The 21,684-nt window shown below is 39.0% G+C and overlaps 2 protein-coding genes across 2 annotated transcripts; one reads left to right on the forward strand and one right to left on the reverse strand.

Annotated features, from left to right (window-relative positions):
- The first annotated feature begins 5 nt into the window (after positions 1-5).
- On the forward strand, positions 6-5,509 carry arpin (actin related protein 2/3 complex inhibitor). The gene is made up of 6 exons (XM_026366387.1): positions 6-185; positions 682-757; positions 1,428-1,560; positions 1,970-2,176; positions 3,888-4,051; positions 4,164-5,509. Exons 1-6 carry the CDS (start codon positions 94-96, stop codon positions 4,170-4,172), a joined length of 681 nt encoding a protein of 226 aa, XP_026222172.1. The 5' UTR covers positions 6-93; the 3' UTR covers positions 4,173-5,509.
- On the reverse strand, positions 5,497-20,087 carry anpepa (alanyl (membrane) aminopeptidase a). The gene is made up of 20 exons (XM_026366382.1): positions 18,709-20,087; positions 17,868-18,010; positions 17,579-17,721; positions 17,287-17,413; positions 17,006-17,160; positions 16,718-16,831; positions 16,354-16,497; positions 16,145-16,210; positions 14,662-14,727; positions 14,435-14,577; positions 11,920-11,996; positions 11,515-11,648; positions 10,233-10,288; positions 9,673-9,820; positions 9,481-9,569; positions 9,270-9,374; positions 8,304-8,471; positions 8,029-8,169; positions 7,085-7,148; positions 5,497-6,291 (listed from the first exon to the last, which is right to left on the reverse strand). The coding sequence occupies exons 1-20, from the start codon at positions 19,314-19,316 to the stop codon at positions 6,151-6,153; spliced, it is 2,832 nt and encodes a 943-aa protein (XP_026222167.1). The 5' UTR covers positions 19,317-20,087; the 3' UTR covers positions 5,497-6,150.
- Between the last annotated feature and the right edge of the window lie 1,597 nt (positions 20,088-21,684).

Raw genomic sequence — 21,684 nt, forward strand, 5'->3', positions numbered from 1 at the left:
CAAACCGAGCGCACCCCAGCTGCCCGGCTACATGTAGGAACAGGAAGTCCGGAAACAGGAAAAACCCTCGAAGGAAAAGTCACTTTATAGAAAATGAGCCGGATTTATCACAACACGTCTTTACAGAACAAACCAGTACACAATGAGAAATATGACCGTGTGTGGTCCCCCTCTACGTATGAAAGGTAGGGCTCAAAAACGTTTGTTTGTGGGCTTTAATCGGCCGCTAAAGCGTTAAAGTACTGGGCTGAGTTTCAGGTACAGTAGCGCAGCATGATACTTTGGTTTCCCTGCTGTGTACGGCCGACACCGGATACCACGATACGAACACATAGTTTCCCACAAGTTTAGCAAACACATAATAATTTACACACGTTATGTGACTATTTAGTGTGCTGCTCGCCGCAGAAATGAAAGTGCTGTGAATTGGAGTAAAACTGGTGTGTAGCACTGCTACTTCCTGCTAATTAACGCTCTGTGTCTGTGTCGACATGTCTCAGTGCGACTTATCTGATGTCTAATAAAGAATCGAGCTTGATATTGTTCAGTTTATTCTGCCTGTCCCTTCGTCGAAAGCCTTTTTAGTCTCCTTTATAATGGTATTCACCATAAAAAGCAGAAATGAACAAGAAAAGTATGAAATGGTAGCAGCTTGATTTGCTTATTGTTTCTTCCACACAGTGGTCAGGGGGTTCTTCTAGAGGGACAGCTGCTGGATGTTTCCAGACATGTAATCAGTGATGTCCAGAATCAAAAGGTATCAACACTGTTAGTCCAGGATGGAGGAAGCTTTTTCAAAATGTTATTTAGCAGTCCTGAATCATTGTTAAAAATGTTGAGAATAACCTTTGAGCTAAAAGAAATAATGTTTACCGGCACATTGCATTTTGTCTGTGTTTATTTTTGACAGCCGGTGGTTTGATTCATTCTCTAAAGTTTGACCTTAACCTTGAAATGTCAAGTTTATTCTCTCTTAAAATACTCACGTCACATGTTGGAGTTTTTATACTACCAATTACAAAGGGTACCAGTAGTGGTTGCAATTCAATTCCGATAAAAGGGGCCACCACCTGTCCCATACTAAAAGAGATACAAAACAACTACAGGCAAGGCAGTCGCACCATTTCCCGATATTTTGTGTGTGTTTTACATTGTTGTGTGTCCGATGTCACTTTACACATCTGTGATTGCTTATTCGCTTGAACTTTTATCAGACGCAAGCACAAAGAAAATATTTTCAACTTTATTGTATTTTGTAAATCCAAACAGATGTCTCGAGTCTACAGAAAGCTTTAACTCAGTTTGTTGCTTTGAAGAAACATCCTCCTCCATCAGTCTTAGTATTTTGGAGAGACCAAACATAAGCACAGACAGACAGAACACAAACCACACTTTGCTTTGTTGCTTTTTGTCCTGATCTTTTGCAGGTCCGTTATTACGTGCTGTACATCAAACCCAGCCGCATTCATCAGAGGAAGTTTGATGCTACAGGGAACGAAATGGAGCCAAACTTCAGTGACACCAAAAAGGTCAACACTGGCTTCCTCATGTCCTCCTACAGTGGGTTTGAGTTCATTTTTTCACAGTTCCTTTCCTCCACAAATACAATTCTTGTTGGAGTGTTTTGTCCCTGTGTGTAGTTGTAATTTAAGACTCACTTTACACAGTTAGCAGACAGACCCAATAAAGGAACATTTATGATTTGCTGTACCATTGAATCATAATAGCAAATGAACAAAAAGTCTAATTTGTGAAGAATGACAATGTCACATTTGAAGTGTGTTGATACTTCATGAAAATTATTTATGAAAACAAATTAGTTAATTGAAAGATTTTTTTAAATATCAGTAAATTCATCTTCCTGTTGCATGTGACTGTGTCCACTAAAATGAATTCTGACCCATTACGTTACTCTGCATGTGACTAAGAAACCCCCCATTTTCATCAGCTGCATCTTCTGTCCTTGCAGAGGTTGAGGCTAAAGGGGAGTCAGACCGTCTGTCTGAGGAGCAGCTGTCAGCGATAGTGAACAAAGCAGAGCTGATGAAAATAACTGAAAAGCACCAGCCTGGTGGCACCTGGGCCTTCTGGTTTCCAGAGTCTGAGATGGACAAAACAGAGCTGGAAACGGGACAGGATGTACGACTGAAGACAAGAGGAAACAGCCCATTCATATGTGAGTGTGTATTGTCATGGTATTTTTATTGCTGAACTGCTTCCACAACAGATTCTTCTTTCTGATATCACTGCATAAGATGTTTTCTTTCTTGGTTTCATGGTCTTCACATTGTCCCAAAACAAACTCAATTGTCCTAGCAAAATGTGCAGTTTGCTTTTAGATTTGCACCATCACTGCTTCTTCTGTGCCTCTTTGCCCACCAGTGAATATGGCGAATAACAAAATAACAAAAATTCCAGGTGTGCCACAGTATTTGCTGTTTGAGCCTGAAAGAAAATAAAGCTTAAAATGACCGAAATGTAAAAAGGTTTTCAAAAATCTACTGATCAAATGGTTAGGGTCGGAACTGTAGTTGTTTTACATGAAAACATACGTGAAATGAGTTTGAATAAGACACAAAGCTAAATGAATAGATGATGCAGTCATCGACTAAGATAGAAATAATAATTTTAAATGTCAATAATAATTGTGTCCTTTGCTTCATTGAAATCATTCTTGCAGACCTTAGTTCCGGACTTCGTTATCCAAAATCCCCATATCTTGTACAAATCTCCCACTTTACCAGTGGCCTGACCATCTCATTGCCTCCACCATGCTTGAAACATTTTGAGTACTCTAGTCTGCAGCTCTCAAATGTTGTTCTTTGTTCTTCTTTTTCAAACATCTGAAATTTCATAAAAACATAATCTTCCTCTGTTAGGTGTCAGTGTTCTTTTGTCCATCTGAATATTTTTATTGGTCAGTTGGACATATAGCTTTTTTTTTGCAACACTGCATGGAAGGCAAACATCCTAGAATCACCTTTTTACTGGTGATATTGACACTGGTCTTTTGGGGGCACTATTTAACCAAGCTGACACTTGAGGACTGTTTCTCAAACTACACTCTCTAATGTATGTTTTTCTTATGCTCAGTTGGCAGCAGGAGCTTCCTACTCCTCTTTCTATTCTGTCACCTACACAATCCACAAGTTTGTACTATTGTTTGAAGGGTGTAGAACATAGCATTGAATGAGATCTTGGCAATTTCTTCCATCTAATGATGTTCATTTCTGAGATCAAGTCTGAGGAGTTTCAAAAGGTGATCTGTAATGAATCCACAATTACTAATGCTCCAGATACTCAACTAGTCTAAAGAAGGTCAGTTCTATTGCTACTTTAATCAACAAATGTATTAGTTAGCCTTCTAAATGGATAAAGCTGAATTTGCAAACACATCATGTGCCAGTGGAACACAGGACTAGTGTTTGCTGGACCTGACTATGTAGATATTCTAATAAAAACAGATGATTCCAGCCATGATAGTCATTTACAACATCAACAATGTCTCCATTGTATTTCTCAATCAGTTATTTTAATGGTCAAGAAATCAGCTTTTTCTTTCAGCGTGTAGGCCATCGCCATATCTTTTTATATTTTAAATCAGATAATTTATTATTGAGACGATGTGAGGACTGTTATCATTCTGGTATAAAACCATCTCGTCCACCAGCCATCTTCATAAACTTATAATAGTTCAAGTTGCATCACAAACTGTGACAAATACATGCAACACAGCGAAGTACTGTCTGATGTTTTTGTTCTGAGTCTTGGAAAACAAACAGCAGTAATGGAAAGTATAAAGGTCACTGTAATTAACTGTAGTTAAAGCTGTAATTAGTATTAGTATAAATTGTACAATTAAATTTGACTTGTAATGGTGCTTTTAGTCTCCTTAGCCAAAGTGGATGGTGGCACAGTGACCAAGTGTAACTTTGCTGGAGATGAAAAGGCTGGGGCCTCATGGACCGACAAGATAATGGCCAACAAAGCAGAGGCGGGCAGCTCTCAGAAGGCCGGAGGGGAAGGAGACGGAGCAGAGGAGGATGAATGGGTGAGAACACGTGTTACATCGAAGCTAAGCTCACAGGATGTACAGAGGTAAATAAAATCCTCCTCCGTCATACCCACATCAAATCACTTTTCCCACTTTGTTCCTTTCTCAGGAGGACTGAGAAATCCACCCATCCCATCAGCCTTGAGTTGAACTGCTTCAACTACAATCTGTTCCTGTCTCTTTGTCTTTGTACTGGACTCCCTCAGTACACCTGGGGACAGACTCTGTTACACGCAGGAACCCAGCATCACATCTGCTTCAGTATGGGACTGGACAGCTCCACAAAGTGGATCTGGTTTTTATTTGTGATGCACTCTGCAGAATTCTTTTTAAAAGCTACTTTCTACTCATGTTTCCCTGGAATATGAGCTGAGTCTGAGTTAATGTCAACTGCTTCAATCCCTGATTTCATGTCACTATTCAGATTTCAAAAGGCTTCAGCAGGGCATCAGCAGTATTTGGGAAATTTAAAGTTGTACTGTGTGTCGCAAAGTTCTGCCTATGCCCTGACCACATTATGACTTAGAGAAAGAAGAAGATAGTTATGTATCTTGTAATTATACTTTAATCATAGGATACATACTGTAAGTAATTTCTGTTTGTTACAAATTTGCATCATAAATATGTTGCCCAAGAGAAATGTAACAAAATGAGGGAGTTTGTGTGTCTTCGGCATCTGGTGAATACAAAGAACAGCTGAGACAAATGTTTCTGTGGAAAGATGTAATATAGAGTGACTTATATGACTTATAATAGCCATGGATAAAATACCGCCAATGAAAAACATCCCATTTCTGTATAACATATATATGTTCATGACTCAGTAATTACAATGCAAAGCATCCTCAAGCACTCTTCAAATTTACACTCCAAACTTAGCTAATGTGCTACATCAGGACTGTGCGGGTGTGATCTGATTCATAGCTCGACCATGACCAAAACAACCCGAGCACTGTAATCAGATCTTGATTCCGACATTCCAACTTCAAATCAGTGAGCAGAGCACAGATGGGAACAGAAACACGCACGACATTCTCACGTCAGTCAATCCAAACGTTGTGCTAACTTTGGCACAAAATAGTTTGTTCCTGAAGAACTCCATCACCCTGACGATTAGAGGTTTTTTACAGCCCTTAACGCTCATCATCGGTTTTGGAATTGTTGGATAATTTATAGGAAGTCAGAGACAACTGGTCCCCACCTTCCTTTCTGTCGCCAACTTTGTTTTTGTAGAGAAGAAATAGTCAACCCTAAGAAATGCACAGATTGTTTTTTACCCCTGCCCAGAAATTGTAAGTAAATTTCTAAAAACGACTCAACAGAGTTGAAACAATCACCACATGCTGCTTTACAGGGAGTGCAGGGAGGTGGCACGGAGACTGGATAATATCTAATAATGAGCGACACAGGCTGGGGCTAAACAAAAGTGACGTGCTAAATGAAAAGTTTAACAATGTTGGTGTTTTATTATTAAAAATAACAATTTCAGCAACATAAAGAAGAATTTGCTACCTTTATTATGACATCTCACACATATAGACATATAGCTCTGTCCTTCGGCTCTGACTTGTGCAAAATAAAGAAGCTAGTCTGGAAATTAGCAGCAACAAAACACTGGTAGATTCAGGCAATGAGTTTCTTCACTCCAAATATATATTAATCAAATAGGTTTAAACAATGATAGTTTCAATTCACTTTCCACTGTTAAAAAAAAAAAAAGTTAAAACAGTGATTGTGAAATAATTTTGATCATTGGCAACAATGTAAAACGATGATTGTAAAAACTGGATATTTATATACAATTATATCATTTTATTTATCATTTTTCCAAAGATAAAACTAGACTTGATAGTTGACTGATTACATTCAAGTGAATATCCTACATAAATATTGCATGAGTATGTACAGAAACACTGTTCTTCGTTTCTCTCATGAATTGTCGCGCGGCACTGCACAGATTTGAACCTGTCATTTCATTCTTATTTTCCTAGCAGAGTGAGACTCGCTCTCGATTCATTCTTGTATTTGAAGTGATTACGCTGCTAGCACCGCTGACCTGTGAGGCTCTGAAATAATAAGCGCTACTGCAGTTGTTTTTATATATTTTTTTCAAACCATTCTAGTACATTATCTTTGTTCTCCCTGACCCACTGGATGTTGACTTGGGTTTGCTCTATGGCCTGCTCCACCGCCCTGGTAGCAGACCTCAGGTCATAGTCCTTTGCAAAACGCTCCAGCTGTACACACACAGAAAGATGACATAGTGAAGTTAGGATGGACGTGACACAAGCATAAATACTAAGACTCGAGGAACAGTGCAAGGATTTTAAACACTTTAGTCCAGATTTGGTCCACATGTGTCTCATTAATAGGGTTTCTTCAGAAATCGAGCGTGTTTAGTAAACTTCACATATACATCAGTACAAGTTCCAAGTATGATGTGTGTAGTCAAAGCCTGCTTACTCAGATCAGTCCCTAAGCCTCAGTGTCTCTGGTGCTCCAGCTTAAAACCCGTGAAAAAACACAAAATGTGCCGCACCAGCACTGGGACGTGCCCCACACTCTGCAGTTCATTTTTAAATTGATGGAAATACACCAAACCCACGGCTGTGAGTAACACTTGCTAAAAATTGTGGGACTTGATGTATGTGTGTGTGATTGTGATCATGAAGGAACATTTCCCAGTGCAACATGTGCAGTTCATGTGATGGTAATGATTTCTGGACAACAATTGAGCTCTATGGCATAGAGGTATATGAGGATTTAAACATGCAGAGAATACTAACATTAATACTGTTTGATCTGTTGTATAATATAACACAAGAGATTGCATAATAAAACCAGCATTTTAGGCTATGTTCTAAAGGCAATAAAAAAACAAAACAAGAAGACACTATCAACATTAATAGAAGTCCTGATGATAAGATATCAGGGTGGATCCAGTTACTCATCTTGTATAAACTAGTGCGTGACTGGGCATCACTGCATGCTGGTATTATCGATTCAAGCCAATAAAACATGAGTGATTACCTCCTCTAGCTCAAACTTTGTCGAGAACCTGTCGGTTACTGCCTGAATCACCATGGCTCCGTCCCTGGTGGCACAGAGAGATACAAAAGGTGGACAAAATATTACATGGTGGTTTCAGCATTACATGCAATACAGTGCAGCGAAGAAGTCCGATAATCTGCTGATTAGTTGTTGTTGTTGTCCAGGAAATGAAACCCTGTCCTGTTATGTATATTTAAACTTTGATACCAATCATTTTAGCTTCCTGGCAACAGCACAAAATGTCGGAGCGGTTTATTCCACTACCAGAGGACCTTTGCACCTGATGACGCTGTGCAGCGCTGTCATAAGCCGCTGTTTATTAGTCAGTTCTTTTATGATCAGGCTCATCTGTTTAAGTAACAGGAACACAGTTAATTTCAAGAAGCTTCTGTAAACAGCAGCCTCCAGGCAAGACGAGGCCAGTTGATGGGTTCTGCCCCCGAGTTCACAAAAGAGAAAAAGAACACTGATCGCTAGAGGTTTGAATTTCATGTGTTCACTGTCTAACATATGTGTCAGGCTTCTCCACCCCCGACAAGCTTGTGTGCTGGGGTAAACCATAAATACTTATAATTTTCTTGTAAATCTTTTGGAATAAAAATGGCTACATTTAAACACTGACACTGGCACTGACACAACGACTGCCTACCATCAACCTCAAACCAAAAATAATACAGTCTACAGTCCCTTCCAAAAAGTATTGGAACAGAAAGGCCTGTTTATTTTTGTTTGCTGCACAGACAGCAGAGTAGACATTTAATGCTACAATCAGACTCACAGAACACCCCTGTCACATGTTTCAATATGTTTGCACATTTAACATTTGGGGGAGGCTATATATTGGGCAAACTAATCAATATTAAACACACATTACTCAGAAAATGAAATGAGAGGCAGTAGACACGGGCTAAACAGGAACCTACCCCAAACTGATGTAGTCCCAGTGTGCTCTGATAAAGTTCCAGACCTGCGCCTGCGCCGCCTCATTCTTAGCTATGTAGATAATAGTAGAGGCAACATCCATCAGACGTATTTTCTCAGGGTTCAATGTGTAGTCCAGGTATCTGCAAGATAAGCAAGACACTAGTTCTTCACTTAATTGCATGTTTGGGATTCACCTTATCACGGGTGTGTTTATTATTTCACAATCCTAATACCAAATCAGCACTTCATGTATAAACTTGATTTCTGGCTTCACCTGCCGAGCAGCCAGGTCGTCTTGGTGCAGGACAGAGCTTTACGGAGCTGCTCTTTTTCAGAGGTGTCGTTGGTGGTCTGAAATCTTTCCCAGGCAAACTCCCACTCTTCCTTCCCACCTGCAGCCACGGCTTGGCAGTAGATGACAGACCGCAGGTTGGGATTGATGCTGAATCACACAAACATTCCCACATTTATATTTTTTACTGCATCAAAAGTCTCATCTTCACATTTTCCTAGTTATGCTATCTTGGTCTGTTTTTTTATTCCTGACCTTAACTCAACTGGAGCAGATCCTGATGAGTCAAGTCACATTTTATTAATATAGCCTCACATCAAAAATTGGACACTGATGCCTTTGCAATCTGTAAAGGCATTTCTTAGGTCCTTGATTATGACATAAGGACTCATCAAGTGCATAGTGCAACATATACACATGCAAATGTATCCATTAACACATTTCCACACATGATATGTACATGCATGAGTGGTAAAGGAATGAACAAATACTGTAGACACATATAATAAGGGGTGAGTGTGTCTTTAATTTAAAGTTGCACCTTACTGATTTCAAAGGGCAGAATAGTAAACTTGATCAGTTTTTCACTATTTCGGATTAGCCATGGAGGACAGGATCCTCCATGCTCTCAGCACTTTGGGACCTGTGGTTAGCGAGCATGTTGTCAAGTGCAGCTTTAAAGAAACCTACTATACAATGTAGAGTGATATCAACAGCCACAAGCATTTCACACAAAAACAGAATTAAAGGACACTTACCTTTACTAATTACTGCAGAGAAAAGCTACAGAATATGATGAAAGCTATTACCGTTAGACCACTGTTTTATAAAACAACAACTTGGTATTCAGAATCATGTTAGTTTGGGATCATTTAGACAAGCGTGACGTAGAAAGGAAATGTAACTATCAAATTCTAAATTATATATACTTATCCAGTCTGCCCATACATGTTAGTGCCGTTCATCCATAGGGAAAACATACTTGAGGCCATTGTCACACATTTTTTGAGTCCATTTGAACAGGCCACCTCTATGGCGATGATCTGGCTGTACCTTAGGATGAAGCACAGTTTAATTGATGCTCAAACTTTGGAGGTAGACCACTGTCTAAAACATTTAAAAAAATTCAAACAGTGGAGTAAAAGTCATCATTCCTTACTGTGAGGAGTGGTCTTTTGGGACTTGAGAATGGTCTGTGTAGTTACTGAAGAAGTCGTACAGCCCTTTAACTTGTTCCTGGAGGTACGCCTGCAGGAAGAGAAAGTCCAGATCAGATCAGTTAATGTATCAGAGCTCAAATCTTTCATATTTGAGGATCACACGTTTACATTTAGATGTAAATGAAACATGCCTGCATGGGTCCATACACCTCAGAGCGGTCAAACATGAGGAAAAAGTATTCCAGGTTCCTAACCGCTGACTCCCAGGGAAGGTACTCTGTCTCACTGTGAAGGAAGCGCGTTGTATTCAGAGCCAGAGTCACATCAACAAGTTTGGCCCTGTGGAAAACATAGATCAGTGTCACTACCACAGTTTGAAGGCTCTTTCAGAATGAACTGATGCTTTATATAGTCCTGGTAGGATTAGCAAATGCGTTTGAGGCACACAGAAGCAGAGTGCCCAGCTTACAGTCATACCTGCTGTGAATCTACATACAGTGAAATTTGCACTGCCATCCTTCAACATTAGGAGAGTTGGCTAAAGGTTAGCTTTGGATGGGGCGTGTTCAGCCCGACCATTGTTCCAGCCTGATATATTTGGCTTGTAATTAAAATTGCTATTTCATGGTGCTCCTCAAACAACAACATTGCCCTTGGGACAGACATTGTTAGCTGATGCCAGCGTGTGAATGAACTGCTTAAACTGGATCCAAGTTTGCTGAGAGCTCAGCAAATGAAATAAAGTCAGTACCTGGCCAAGTTAAAGGCATCATCAATAAGCTGCGCTCTGTTCATCAGGGGGATCGGCTAGACAAGAAAAAAAAAGTTGACATTTTAGTTATGTAGACATCCACTGTTGCCCTGTGCTCAGCAAAATGTCAATGACAGCAGAACATGATGTCTACACTTGCAAACTGTAGCTGGCTGTTTATTTGAGTTCTAGGCTTTGTCTCAGTCATGTTTGAGAGGTATGTTTCATGTGATGTATTCAGTTTTAAAAAAACATGACTCAACTGATGAATTGCCATAATTTTGTACAGTCATTGGTGAGAATGATTCCTAATGACGTTGGTCTCCTGACAAACATTCTTACTGATCTTCCGATGAATCGTTACCAACATTCAGACTCTATATATCTATAAAATATGGTACAGATATTTTGGCATCTATAACAAGAGGCCTAATGATGTCTGACTAGCTGATAGCATTGGAGGAAAGGCAGCAGATGAACAAATTAAGTCATTAGGATTCATCTTCTGAGGACTGTGAATTTCAAACATTAACTATCAGTGTACAAAATTTGAAGGAACCACATAAATTCATCCTAAATACAGATACATATAGTTAACTGGAGTTATTCACATGGGTTGGCAGACCATAGTAGGGTTTGTTATGTTCATCTTGTTCTTAGTAAAACACTTTAACTGAATGGGGCCAGGCCTCTGAGAAGCTGTTCTGACTCTGATGATTTTTGGTGAGGTTTTTTTGTTTGTTTTGTTTTTTATTTTGTGAAATGGATGTTCATTATAATCAGCGCTTGGAAATGGTCAGTTAAAAAAAAATGTAAATACACATTTTGGATTTGACAGAAGGGCATGAAGTGCATCTAGTGCATGATCAGGCCAAAATGAATTACCGATCCTTTCTGAACCTTTGTCAAAACATTTCTGACTTTCCCTTGAGTTCCTTGGGTCAACTCCAGCTCTAATAGATCTGGTTTCTTTCAGCCACATCATTCAGATGTTATTCAGAATTTCTGTTATCCTCTCCTACAAAGGTAGTCCTATCAACACAGTAATGCAAAGCTGCTGGTGTACTGTCCATCTGAGCCAACCTGCCCTTTCATAAACATTGCAAACTAAAGCTTTATCCACAGTCCAGTTGTTGAGAGCAGCACTACACTTATTTAACAACACAGAAGTGTGGTATCAACACATTATTTTACATTTATTATTCAAGAAGTGGATAAATTAGTCAAGATTTTATTAAATTGCCACTGAGGGGGCTAATTGATTATTTGGTTGTTTACTCACACTTGGTTTGACCTCCAGCTGAGTCAGGAGGTGTTCCCAGTTCTCTGGGTTGTAATTGACTCTGTAGTATCCTGTACAGTTGACGTTAGCCAGGATCCACTTGCCTGGCTCAGAAAGGAATTTTTCATTCCTCACTGTTCAAAAGATATTGGGTGAAGGTAAGTTACATCTTGACTCATACAGACTCCAGCGACACAGTACAAAACAACATGAAAACACTACAGCGGTAGAGAAAGAAGGTCATCTTGTGCATCTGGTCTTCTGCCCGATCGTTGACTACCAAAAACCAAATGTTCTATCTAGACTTCTGTAAGGCTAATAACGGTGAAATTCTAGTTTTGGGAAAATGGGTTTTAAGAAAAACAACATTTTCATTGCATAGTTCAGTGCTGTACATTCTGTTACCTCGTTCATTGCTGAGCAACCAGACTGGATCTGTAGATGTGTCTGGCATGACTCTGATCGGGATGTACCACCAAAGACTAAATCGAGAGAAAGAAACAGGAAAAGACCGGGGAATGTTTATATAATGACGTGATGACACGTCAAAATGACAATATGAAGAAAGCATTTTTAGTACAAGATGCCTAATGTTCAACAATTTGTAAATGCAGCACGGAATCCGATCTTTATAATAAACAGATATCTGCTACAACTTTGTGCCAATATCTCTGAGTCCAGTGATGCCATTGTCTAGATATAACCAGCTCACACAAAATTATTATATATATATATATATATATATATATATATATATATATATATATATATATATATATATATATATATATATATATATATATATATATATATATATATATATTTATATATATTATATAATTATTATATTAATTATCATTTATGTGCAATTATTGTGCAACTCACCATAACAGGGCGATGAAGCACAGTTACAAAACATTGGTTCAAAACATTCTACATGACCTAAGGTGTAATTTACTGTCCAAGTGCCACCAGACTTGGCACTTGGTTAACAAAGTGGCATTGATGTATTACGTTACTGCACAGTACAAGCCAAAACAGACACAAGAAAATAACTCTTTTAATCAATTGGCAACATCTACCCTCAAAGGAAGGTTGTTTGTTTTGTTTGTTTGTAAGCCTTTTAGAATTTCATAATTTTCTGCATTTATTTGTCATAAAATGTAATCTGATCTTCATCTCAGTCAAGAGTATGAACAAATATATTGTGCCTAAAGTAATAACCCACATTTTTTATAAATCTTTCATGTCTTTCATGTGCCTCACATAAAGCCCCAAACGCCAAAAGAGGGATTTCGTTTTTCTGAAGCCATTCTGTTGTGTTTCAGCTGATGCACAGACATTCTCACATTAGCCTGAAGAATTTTGATACACTTGGAAATTCAACTTCCCCTCAATCACTACAAGCTGGACAGGCCCTGATGAAGCAAAGCAGGCCCAAATCATGATGCTTCCTCCTCCATACTTTACGATTGCGATGATGTTCCCATGATGATATGCCAAATGTAGGGTTGTAGATTATTTCCAGATAGTTCAATCTTAGTTTTATCAGTTCACAAAACATTTTGCTAATACTGCTGTGGAGTGTCATTGTGCTCAAAATTCAAGCGTTCAGACAATCCACAGTCCCAAAGTGTCTTCATTTGTAGATTGTTTGCTAACTGTAGACGGGTGAATTTCTAAAGTCTTTGACATAACTTTATAACCCTTTCCAGCTTTATGTAAATGAACAATTATTGAATGTAGATCCTCTGAAAGCCTTTTTTTGGCGAGGCATGGCTCACATAAGTGTATTCTTCTTGTGCAGAACAAACTCAAAAAGTTAGGAAAAAAGTGTTTTTTGTCAGTCGAAGTAGCTCCAGTCCACACCTCCAAACTAATTTTTTTAAACTTATGCTAAAATCTGAATCCAGTTATCTTTTTGAGATAATGAGGTTATTTTGAGGTCATTATTCAAAGGGTTCACATACCTTTTCCACTCACACTGTGAGGTTCTAATGACAAATAAAGACATAAAATCAGAATGTTTTTGTGTTATTACTTTAGGCACATTACATTTGTTAATATTCTTGACATCATGAAGTCAAAGATTCATGAAGTCAAAAGTGTACAGATTTATGATTCAACTTTGGTCTTTGGAGGCTAAGGATATTTTCTTCTTTCAGCCTGAATAAAGGAGGAGGAGGAAGTCAAGCAGGTTTTAAACTGATATTTTCACATGACAGGTATATACATGAGTGATAACATGATCTAAAGTGCAAAGTGAAAACTGAACTTTGACCCAATTCTTCAGCTGCTGTTTTATTTTATGACTACTGCTGTGATATTAGTAATAGCATAGCATCCATTGCATAAACCTCCAAGAATGGAATATAAAATATGTTTTGTTACTCACTACCATTGCCACTTGAAAATTCACAAACTTCCCAGTAGCAGCTTGTTGCTAACTTTGTTTTCTGATTTGCGCTGGACAGGTAGGGTTTTTTAATGTTTTATTTACAGCTCTCTCTTTCATATGGGAGGAGTGAGGCTGACCCAAAACAACCTCTCAGTTGAATGACAATTCACTCTGGGCTCATTAATAGGAGCAACAATGTTTATGTTTGACATTGTGATTTGATTAATTGTTTGCCCAGAAGTAACTTCCACATTTAATTAAGTTTACCAGTAAACTATACATGAAGTTATCTATAATTCAATTAACTATGGAAGCATTTATGAGCTGTATTTCTAATTCAACTAGACTCTAGTGTAGTTTGGGGAGTAACATGTAATGACATGTACTGTATGAAATGTATTTACCTTTTTTTTTCCTCGGGAAAATTATTGTAATTGCAACATCTATGTCATCTGGAAGATTTGAATATAATTTCTACAGTACAGCAACTACAGTAGATCTTGTTAGGTGTTTAGCACAAACCTAGATTCAGAGGAGCTGTTGAACAGGAAGTGTTTCTGGTAGACTTCTCCAATGGTAGTGTTGATGGTGATGACAGGATAGCCAATTTGTTTTGTCCAGGGTTCCATCTTCATGGCAATATCATTGAACTGACCTTCCCCAGCCTGCAAACAAGGCAAAATCAGCAACAAAGAAAGTGCAAAAAAACAAACAAACAAAAAAAATACAGACTAAATAAGAGACTTAACCAGTATTATTTTCTCCCACAGGTTCTTCTGTTCTGCGCTTTTATATGCAAACTCTTTGAGGTACATCTAAAACACAAAGACACAGAGAACAAAAGAGAAAGATTAGGATTCATACAGTTTCATCTGGAATTACAGCGAGTTTTATGAAGATATCCAATCACAGCAGTGGAATCAATGAAGCTGTAGTGCTGAAATAAATGTTTTGCCAGGAACACTGTGCAGTGATTGCCTCAATGTTGTACTTCTGCAGCTGTCCGCTCCTTTAGGAATTTTGATCCCTCTTACCCACAACAGTGTCTTCCTTCAGTAATCTGTCAGCTCCACCCCACAGGGGACATATGAAACCCTTACTGATTTTGCTGGAGGCATTGGACAAAGACATTGTACACTGTTAACCTGTGTCTGTCGTTTCCCATTGCAACAGACACAAACCAGATGTTGGAATGTTTGACTTCAGAATAAGAACAATACAGTGTTACTGTCAACAGATCTTTTGGATTTATGATTAAAATTCTGTTAATTGACGTGCACATAAACAACTGACTACATGACCGCTGCAACCTCAGATAGAGAGACAGTGTGATGGATTAGCTGGAGAAGATATTTATAACTAAATGTGTATGTGTAAAAAGGAACATGTAATTGATATAATTGGCTGTGACAGAACACTCACTTAGCTGAGAGGACAGAAAATGTTTGCTCACATTAAAAATGTACATACACACTGAAGGCAAACCTGCACATGAAACAAATAGACTCAAACTCAGTCCAGTTCAATGTGTATAAGTGACCAGTCCCTACACACAACCATGGGCCTTTCCTGCCTGTCTAGACTCATGTTCTAATGTTTTTCTTATTTTTATTTATACATGAGTCCAATCAGATGTTTGTCCCAGATGTAATGAAATTCCTTCCTAGGCGTTTTAGAGTTGTATCATTGAAGAGAATGGGACCACTAAAATAATCAGTTCATTCTTGATCCCAAGTGACAATTTGTACCAAATCTGAATAAATTCCATCAAAGTGTTTCTGAAACATCACATTCAAAACAAGAATTGAATGAAGGTGAGGTCACTAGGATGTTGACTTTTGAACTTTGGTCACCAAAAACTAATCAGTTCATCATTGACGGTTGTACCAAATTTGAAAAAAGCGTTGTTCACATACAGAGTTCACAAGAATGGACAGCAAGAACTGGCAGTATGTCTCATCATGAACTCTGTACTTTGTGGTTCATCTCAAGTTCATAACTACCATAAGACACATTTCCAGCGTTGTACAATCCTGTCTTTAAAAGTGAACCCTAGAACCTTGTTAGTGTTGTAGCACTTGCTGTCACAGTGTAAACAGATTTATCCTAAAATAAGAATTGTGATTAACACACAGTCGAAGGATTTTATTTTACTCTGTGACATAAAATATGAAAGAAACTACATTCCAACACAATTTCAGCCAAAGTTTAATGTTAAAAGTTGTTGCTTACCTTGACCGCTTTGTTGAAAACTTTTTCACCCACGATGTCTGACAGCATTCTCAGTATAGTTGCCCCCTACAGAGTGAACAGCAAATACATGCGTATGTCAGCATTCACAGTACAACGATACAGGTGACCCACTGCTAAAAGGGAAAGACTGTATCTAGTGTAAAATGCAGACTTTTGGATTTGTGCTTCTGATTTGTGCTACTATTTACCTTACTGTATGTTATAGAATCAAACATCTCAGTGATCTGTGAAGTAGTCTGAACGTCTTCTTGTGGAGGACTGAGAGGATGGGATGAGGCCAGAGCATCCTCCTGAAACGCTATATGGAGATCATTCATAGCGTACATGTCTTTCTGGAGAAAACGGAGACAAGAGCGCATCTTGCATAACTCGTCCAATACAGTACACGAAGATGGGACATTTTTCCTTCACTCTGCTAAGAGGTAAGGAGTGAGATGTAACGAATGAATAGGATGTGAGAATACTTCAAAGCAGGATTCTCACTAGCTCCTCACTACACCTGTGTGAATGTTTGGTTGGAAGGAGAGTCAAAAGAAGTAGGTCTCAACTTACAACATTGAATGAAGGCTCAACGTTGTCCACTGCGAAGTAGGACATATAGGTGGCAAAACCTTCATTCAGCCAAATATCATTCCACCATTTCATTGTCACCAGATTTCCAAACCACTGTCAACAAAATGAGAAGAATTCATGTGATGAAACAGGTTATGTGGCTCAAGGAAATTGACTTTACTCCTACATCCTGTATGAAATTCTCTCTGACCTTCACCAATAAAATAATGGATCTCATAACATTTTTGTTTTATTACAAGGAAAAAAGAAAGGGCTTTCCCCTCTAACCTGATGTGCCAGCTCATGTGCAATAACAGTAACGATTTCTTCCTTGTGCAACAATGAGGAGACTCCTTCCTCATAGAGCAGGCCACCCTCCTGGTATGTGACCAGTCCCCAGTTTTCCATTGCTGCAGGATACAAGTCTGGCAATGCAATTTGATCTGAAAGAAATTCAAATGAAGAAATTGTCTCATTATCCCTGTAAATTTGCTTACAGTAATAACATGTTACACTATCAAGGAGTCAGACTTTCGTCTATCAACACATTCATCCAGTTATATGCATACCTAGTTTTCCTAGCGTCCTTGAGTATGTCATGTCAAAAAGATCCTCATAAAACATGAGAATGTTTCCAGTGATGCTAGCTGCATATTCAGTGGATTTTGCTTTAACAGCATCAGGGCGAGCATATATCTGTGTGGAAAGAAACACTGAGATAAGAAAAAGAGTGTGTGTATATTTACATAGGTATGCATGTGTGTGTGCTGTACAATGTCAGGAAACATAAGAATGGCTGTTGGATAAATTCAGCACCTTACACATACAAGTAAACTGCACTCATCTTGAATGTACACATACTTTAACGTCCACATTTTCAGGAGTAGGCTTAGACACTGTGAATTCTTCGAACTCTGAAACGGTGAAGGCAAACAAGTACGTAGACATCCTGGGCGTTAGTTTAAACCGAGTCATTTCCCATTCATCGTCTAGAATCCTGAAGTCTGAAAGAGTGGAAAGGTGGCGTGTTGAAATAAGGAAGCACATCTTTTATTTTCCTCCTATCTTTTATGGCTATGTGACCAGAAGTCCAATAAACCTGTGAGTAACAATACAGTAAATTGCACTTATCAGGAGCTTGTATTGTTACCTTCTACTTTTGCATTTCCCAGAGCGTCTGTTCCTCTTCTGTGGATGATGGTCACATCGAACTCAGCCTTCAACTGTGGCTCATCAAAACAAGGAAACACTCTCCTGGCATCTGTTGGCTGCAAATTGGTGGCAACAAGGAATCTATGACATAAAAAGAGTCAATGCTTCATTTTCATATATTAGCATTACATAAAGAGCAAAATTAAATGAATTAAAAGCACTTTTAAAAGCATTTGTCTTTCAGATATTGGCTGAAATAGTTCGACTGCTCTAAATAATTGTTTGGTGCTGCCGAGCCTGTGAGTTGTCTAATGTCTAGATCTAACTTATTAACAATAAGTCATCTTGTAATCATCTATGTCAACGATAAGACAGTTTTCATTTTTATTGATTATGTGAAGTTTTGACTTTTATTAGACAGTTATGGAGGGGAGTGGAAAGTGACTTTGTGTTTGAGTAGTGTAGAAATAATCATTAGAAAAGCAGTATCTACTTTTATGTCCTATTGTGCGGCACAGGTTTAAACAGGTCTAGGGCTGAGTAATAAAAATAATGTAGCAGGTAAGTAGTTACTTTTGCTGTAGTGTAATTAGTAAAGAATATAATGAGTACTTAACTACTCAATTGGTTCTAACCAATTGCCGAACGCTTGTTGACTAATTATGAGATAATAGCAAATTAATCCTGAAACCAAAGGCTGGATATGATATACTGAATCTGATTTTCACACTTTCCCTTTCTCTTAAACTGTCTTAATCTAAACGTGCCAACACACACAAAAAAGCCATTATCTCTACAATTTAAGCATTTTTAAAATTCTTTCACTGTGTTTTCCTTACCTTTCTGCATTTCTATCACCTTCGTAGGCTGGGCCACCTTCAACATATGAGCTCAGATACAACCCTTCCAGATTTACTGATATTTCTCCCTCGAAATCCAGAAACAAACTGTAGTTTTTTCCTGCCTCTAAATGTTCATTCAACGGGATCTCAAGAAAGTTGCTTTCATCATCGTGGCTGATCATTGAGGAATGCGGTATCTTCTCATTTGTCTTTGTGTTTTTCACCAATGGATTAGAAACTTTAAGGTCCTTGCTGTTCAGGTAGATGGTGCTTGTCCTCTCGACGCAGCGAAACTCAACGGTAGAATTTCCAGTAAAGAGCATTGTTTGGTTGGGGCTGGTGACATTTACCTCTTCAATGATTTTGGTGTAGAAGTGAGGCTGGATGAAAATTGTGTAACGCTCTGGTACAAGATTCGGTGGCAGCCTCATGACGGGTGGTGGTGCCGTGGTGGTAGGAGGTAAGGTCGGACGAGCTGTTGGATTCATTCCAGAGATCTCGGTTTTGTACAAAATGATCATGGTGATGATGCCGCCGATGACAGAGATGGTCAGGACGATAAAAGTGGCTGCGAGAGCCTTGGATAAGAAGGAACCTTTTGGCATGGTGGCCGATTTCTTCGCCCAGTCCTAAAGGTTCTCCTCGACTATTAAGGTGAGCCTGATGTGGTCCTTGTATATGCCTCTGGTTTGTAATGGCTCATGTACACACCCAAGTAACTTCCCTCCCATAAACAAGGCTTGGCCTTAGGAATAAAGAGTCCTGTACTCCTGTACACAGGTTAAGCATTAACATTGAAAGGGCAAAGAGTGAAGGGTTATAGTGTGAAGAGGCCGATGTTCATTGGCATTGTTGTCAATAATCAGTCAGACTGTGCTCTCAAACATCTGGAGGTAGTTACTATGGTCTGGCCACTAAAACAGGGGTTCGGTAAGCCACAAGGAAAACTTCATCTTCACACTGCACTCTCTAACACATCACAGATTTACCCATTTCATTTTTTATGAATACAGCATGCACCGCCCGAACCCTTATAATCACATGCTTTGCTACACACAAGAGCTGCTAGCGAAGAAAATCCTTCAAGGGAACATCAGCGTTGTCGCCTCTTCTTGTAGGTGAAGGTGTTCAGATTTCCCAGTCGCAGCGTCCTGCCCTGTAGCTACTGCCAGCCGCGGCCAAGAAAAAACAATGCAGGGGGTGGTGTAGGTGGCTTCCAGCGATGTGTGTCAATGCACAGACTGACAAACTCCCAAACAAACGAGAAGCACGCAAAAGGAGGAGTGCTGAGTGGGCCGGATAAGAGTAGAGAAAGAAAGAGGCGGAGGACAGATTTTGGTAATCACTAAGTTCGGCCGGAAAGCGGCAACATAAGGGAACCATGACCACCGTCAAAAACACACACATACACCCTCTACACCTCAGGAGAGGAAACACAGGGAGACAAATATGCTAAATGAGAACAGCATAGAAAAAACGAGGGCTTGAGCAGGGCACGGCTGTGGTTATTTGTACTGAGAACAGATGTTCCTGTTGGACGGTCAGTGAAATGAAACTGGTAAACACTGAGAGGACACAGTTAAGGTAAATCATGGTCACAGTGAGGCCAGAGCAGAGTGCAGGCAACAAACACCCCCCATCCCCAGTATACGTTACCTCTGATTTAAGGATGTAATGTTTGACACTTGTGAGATCACTTTTTGGTGACAAGCATTTGAATTAACTTTACAGCTCATTTGCCCAGAAACAAGTCTCTGGTGTGTCTTTAGAGTGTTACATTAAACTCCAGAAAAGTCAAATCCTCAATCATTTTATGTTTTGAAAGGTATCACATGAACCAGATGTTACCACACCTGTCTACATGTCAGGACCTGCTACTCACACATTGCTCTTGTGTTGTCTTTATGAAAGAGTTACTCCAACAAAATCAGATCAGAGCTGTCATCAGTTTAATGAGTCATGTTTCTGCGTGAAGCTTTGAGCGGATGCCTGCCAAATTGATGACAATAAAAACTAATTCGAGCTACTCATGAAGCTTCTCATCACATCAACTGAAATCTCTCATGCAGACATTGATATATTCTGCAGAGCATGATTACACTTAAGTCCACATATGCTTCTCTTACAGCACATGAGCACAAGAGCTGGAGTGATATGATTCATTGGTTCAAAGAGACAGTCTCACAGCAGCGCAGTAAGCGCGCACACGTGGTCCTGTTGTGAGATGTTTGGGAGCCAAATCTTTGAGAACAAGGACCTCTACTGATTGAAAGAATAATTGCAAAAGCAGTCATACAGCGTCAGTTGAGACTCATGGTAAAAAGAAATAAAAAAGACATTTTGTACAATGTTACATACAAATGTAAAATATATGGAATCAATGAATGCAAACTTTGTCCAAACAGCTGGGGTTTGGTCAGATACCTGCTACAATGCAGGCAAACATCCATGACAGCAAAGGAAATGTGCAAAAAGAAATCGATGAATTCCTTAATTTTAAGTCAAACACTTTGAATGTTTTAAAGCCTCATACAATCAAATTCCACTAAGGTTGCACATCAACAATAAATCAACCCAAAAGGGGCACTCAATAAAAAAAAAGAAAAAAGAAAAAGACTAAATGTTTTCGTGCAAACTGGTCCAGCAGTGGAATGAACCCTGGTTTAGCTCCGAGTAGGAATACAGAACCAGCATGGAGATTTGATCCCGGGTCAGTACCCAGCATTTAAAACAGCTTTTTGGTCCTGTACAGTGTCTTCATCAGCCACAGATTGTTGGTTTCCTCTCTTTGTGTTGGTCAAATCTTCAATTTTCTGATTTAGGATCCAAATGATTCAGATATTCTGTGATAATCTGATCCGCTGAGGATAATTTATACATTTACTGCAGGTAGACTATTGAAGTACTTTTGCTATCTGTGCAATTGTAAGGGACACAGTTCCTTTACAAGCTGGTCCATCAGTTAGAAACAGT

Source organism: Anabas testudineus, chromosome 6 (assembly GCF_900324465.2).
Source record: "Anabas testudineus chromosome 6, fAnaTes1.2, whole genome shotgun sequence".
NCBI classification, from domain to species: Eukaryota; Metazoa; Chordata; class Actinopteri; order Anabantiformes; family Anabantidae; genus Anabas; species Anabas testudineus.

Excerpts from the sequence above, each read along its gene's own strand:
- arpin (XM_026366387.1), top strand. The coding sequence starts at position 94 with ATGAGCCGGATTTATCACAACACGTCTTTACAGAACAAACCAGTACAC. Across the intron at positions 186-681 it reads TCCCCCTCTACGTATGAAAG|TGGTCAGGGGGTTCTTCTAG; the intron begins GTAGGGCTCAAA and ends TCTTCCACACAG. Across the intron at positions 1,561-1,969 it reads CTTCCTCATGTCCTCCTACA|AGGTTGAGGCTAAAGGGGAG; the intron begins GTGGGTTTGAGT and ends CTGTCCTTGCAG.
- anpepa (XM_026366382.1), bottom strand. The coding sequence starts at position 19,316 with ATGCCAAAAGGTTCCTTCTTATCCAAGGCTCTCGCAGCCACTTTTATC. Across the intron at positions 9,375-9,480 it reads CCAAAAGACCACTCCTCACA|GTACAGCCAGATCATCGCCA; the intron begins GTAAGGAATGAT and ends CTTCATCCTAAG. Across the intron at positions 7,149-8,028 it reads TGGGACTACATCAGTTTGGG|GGACGGAGCCATGGTGATTC; the intron begins GTAGGTTCCTGT and ends CTGTGCCACCAG.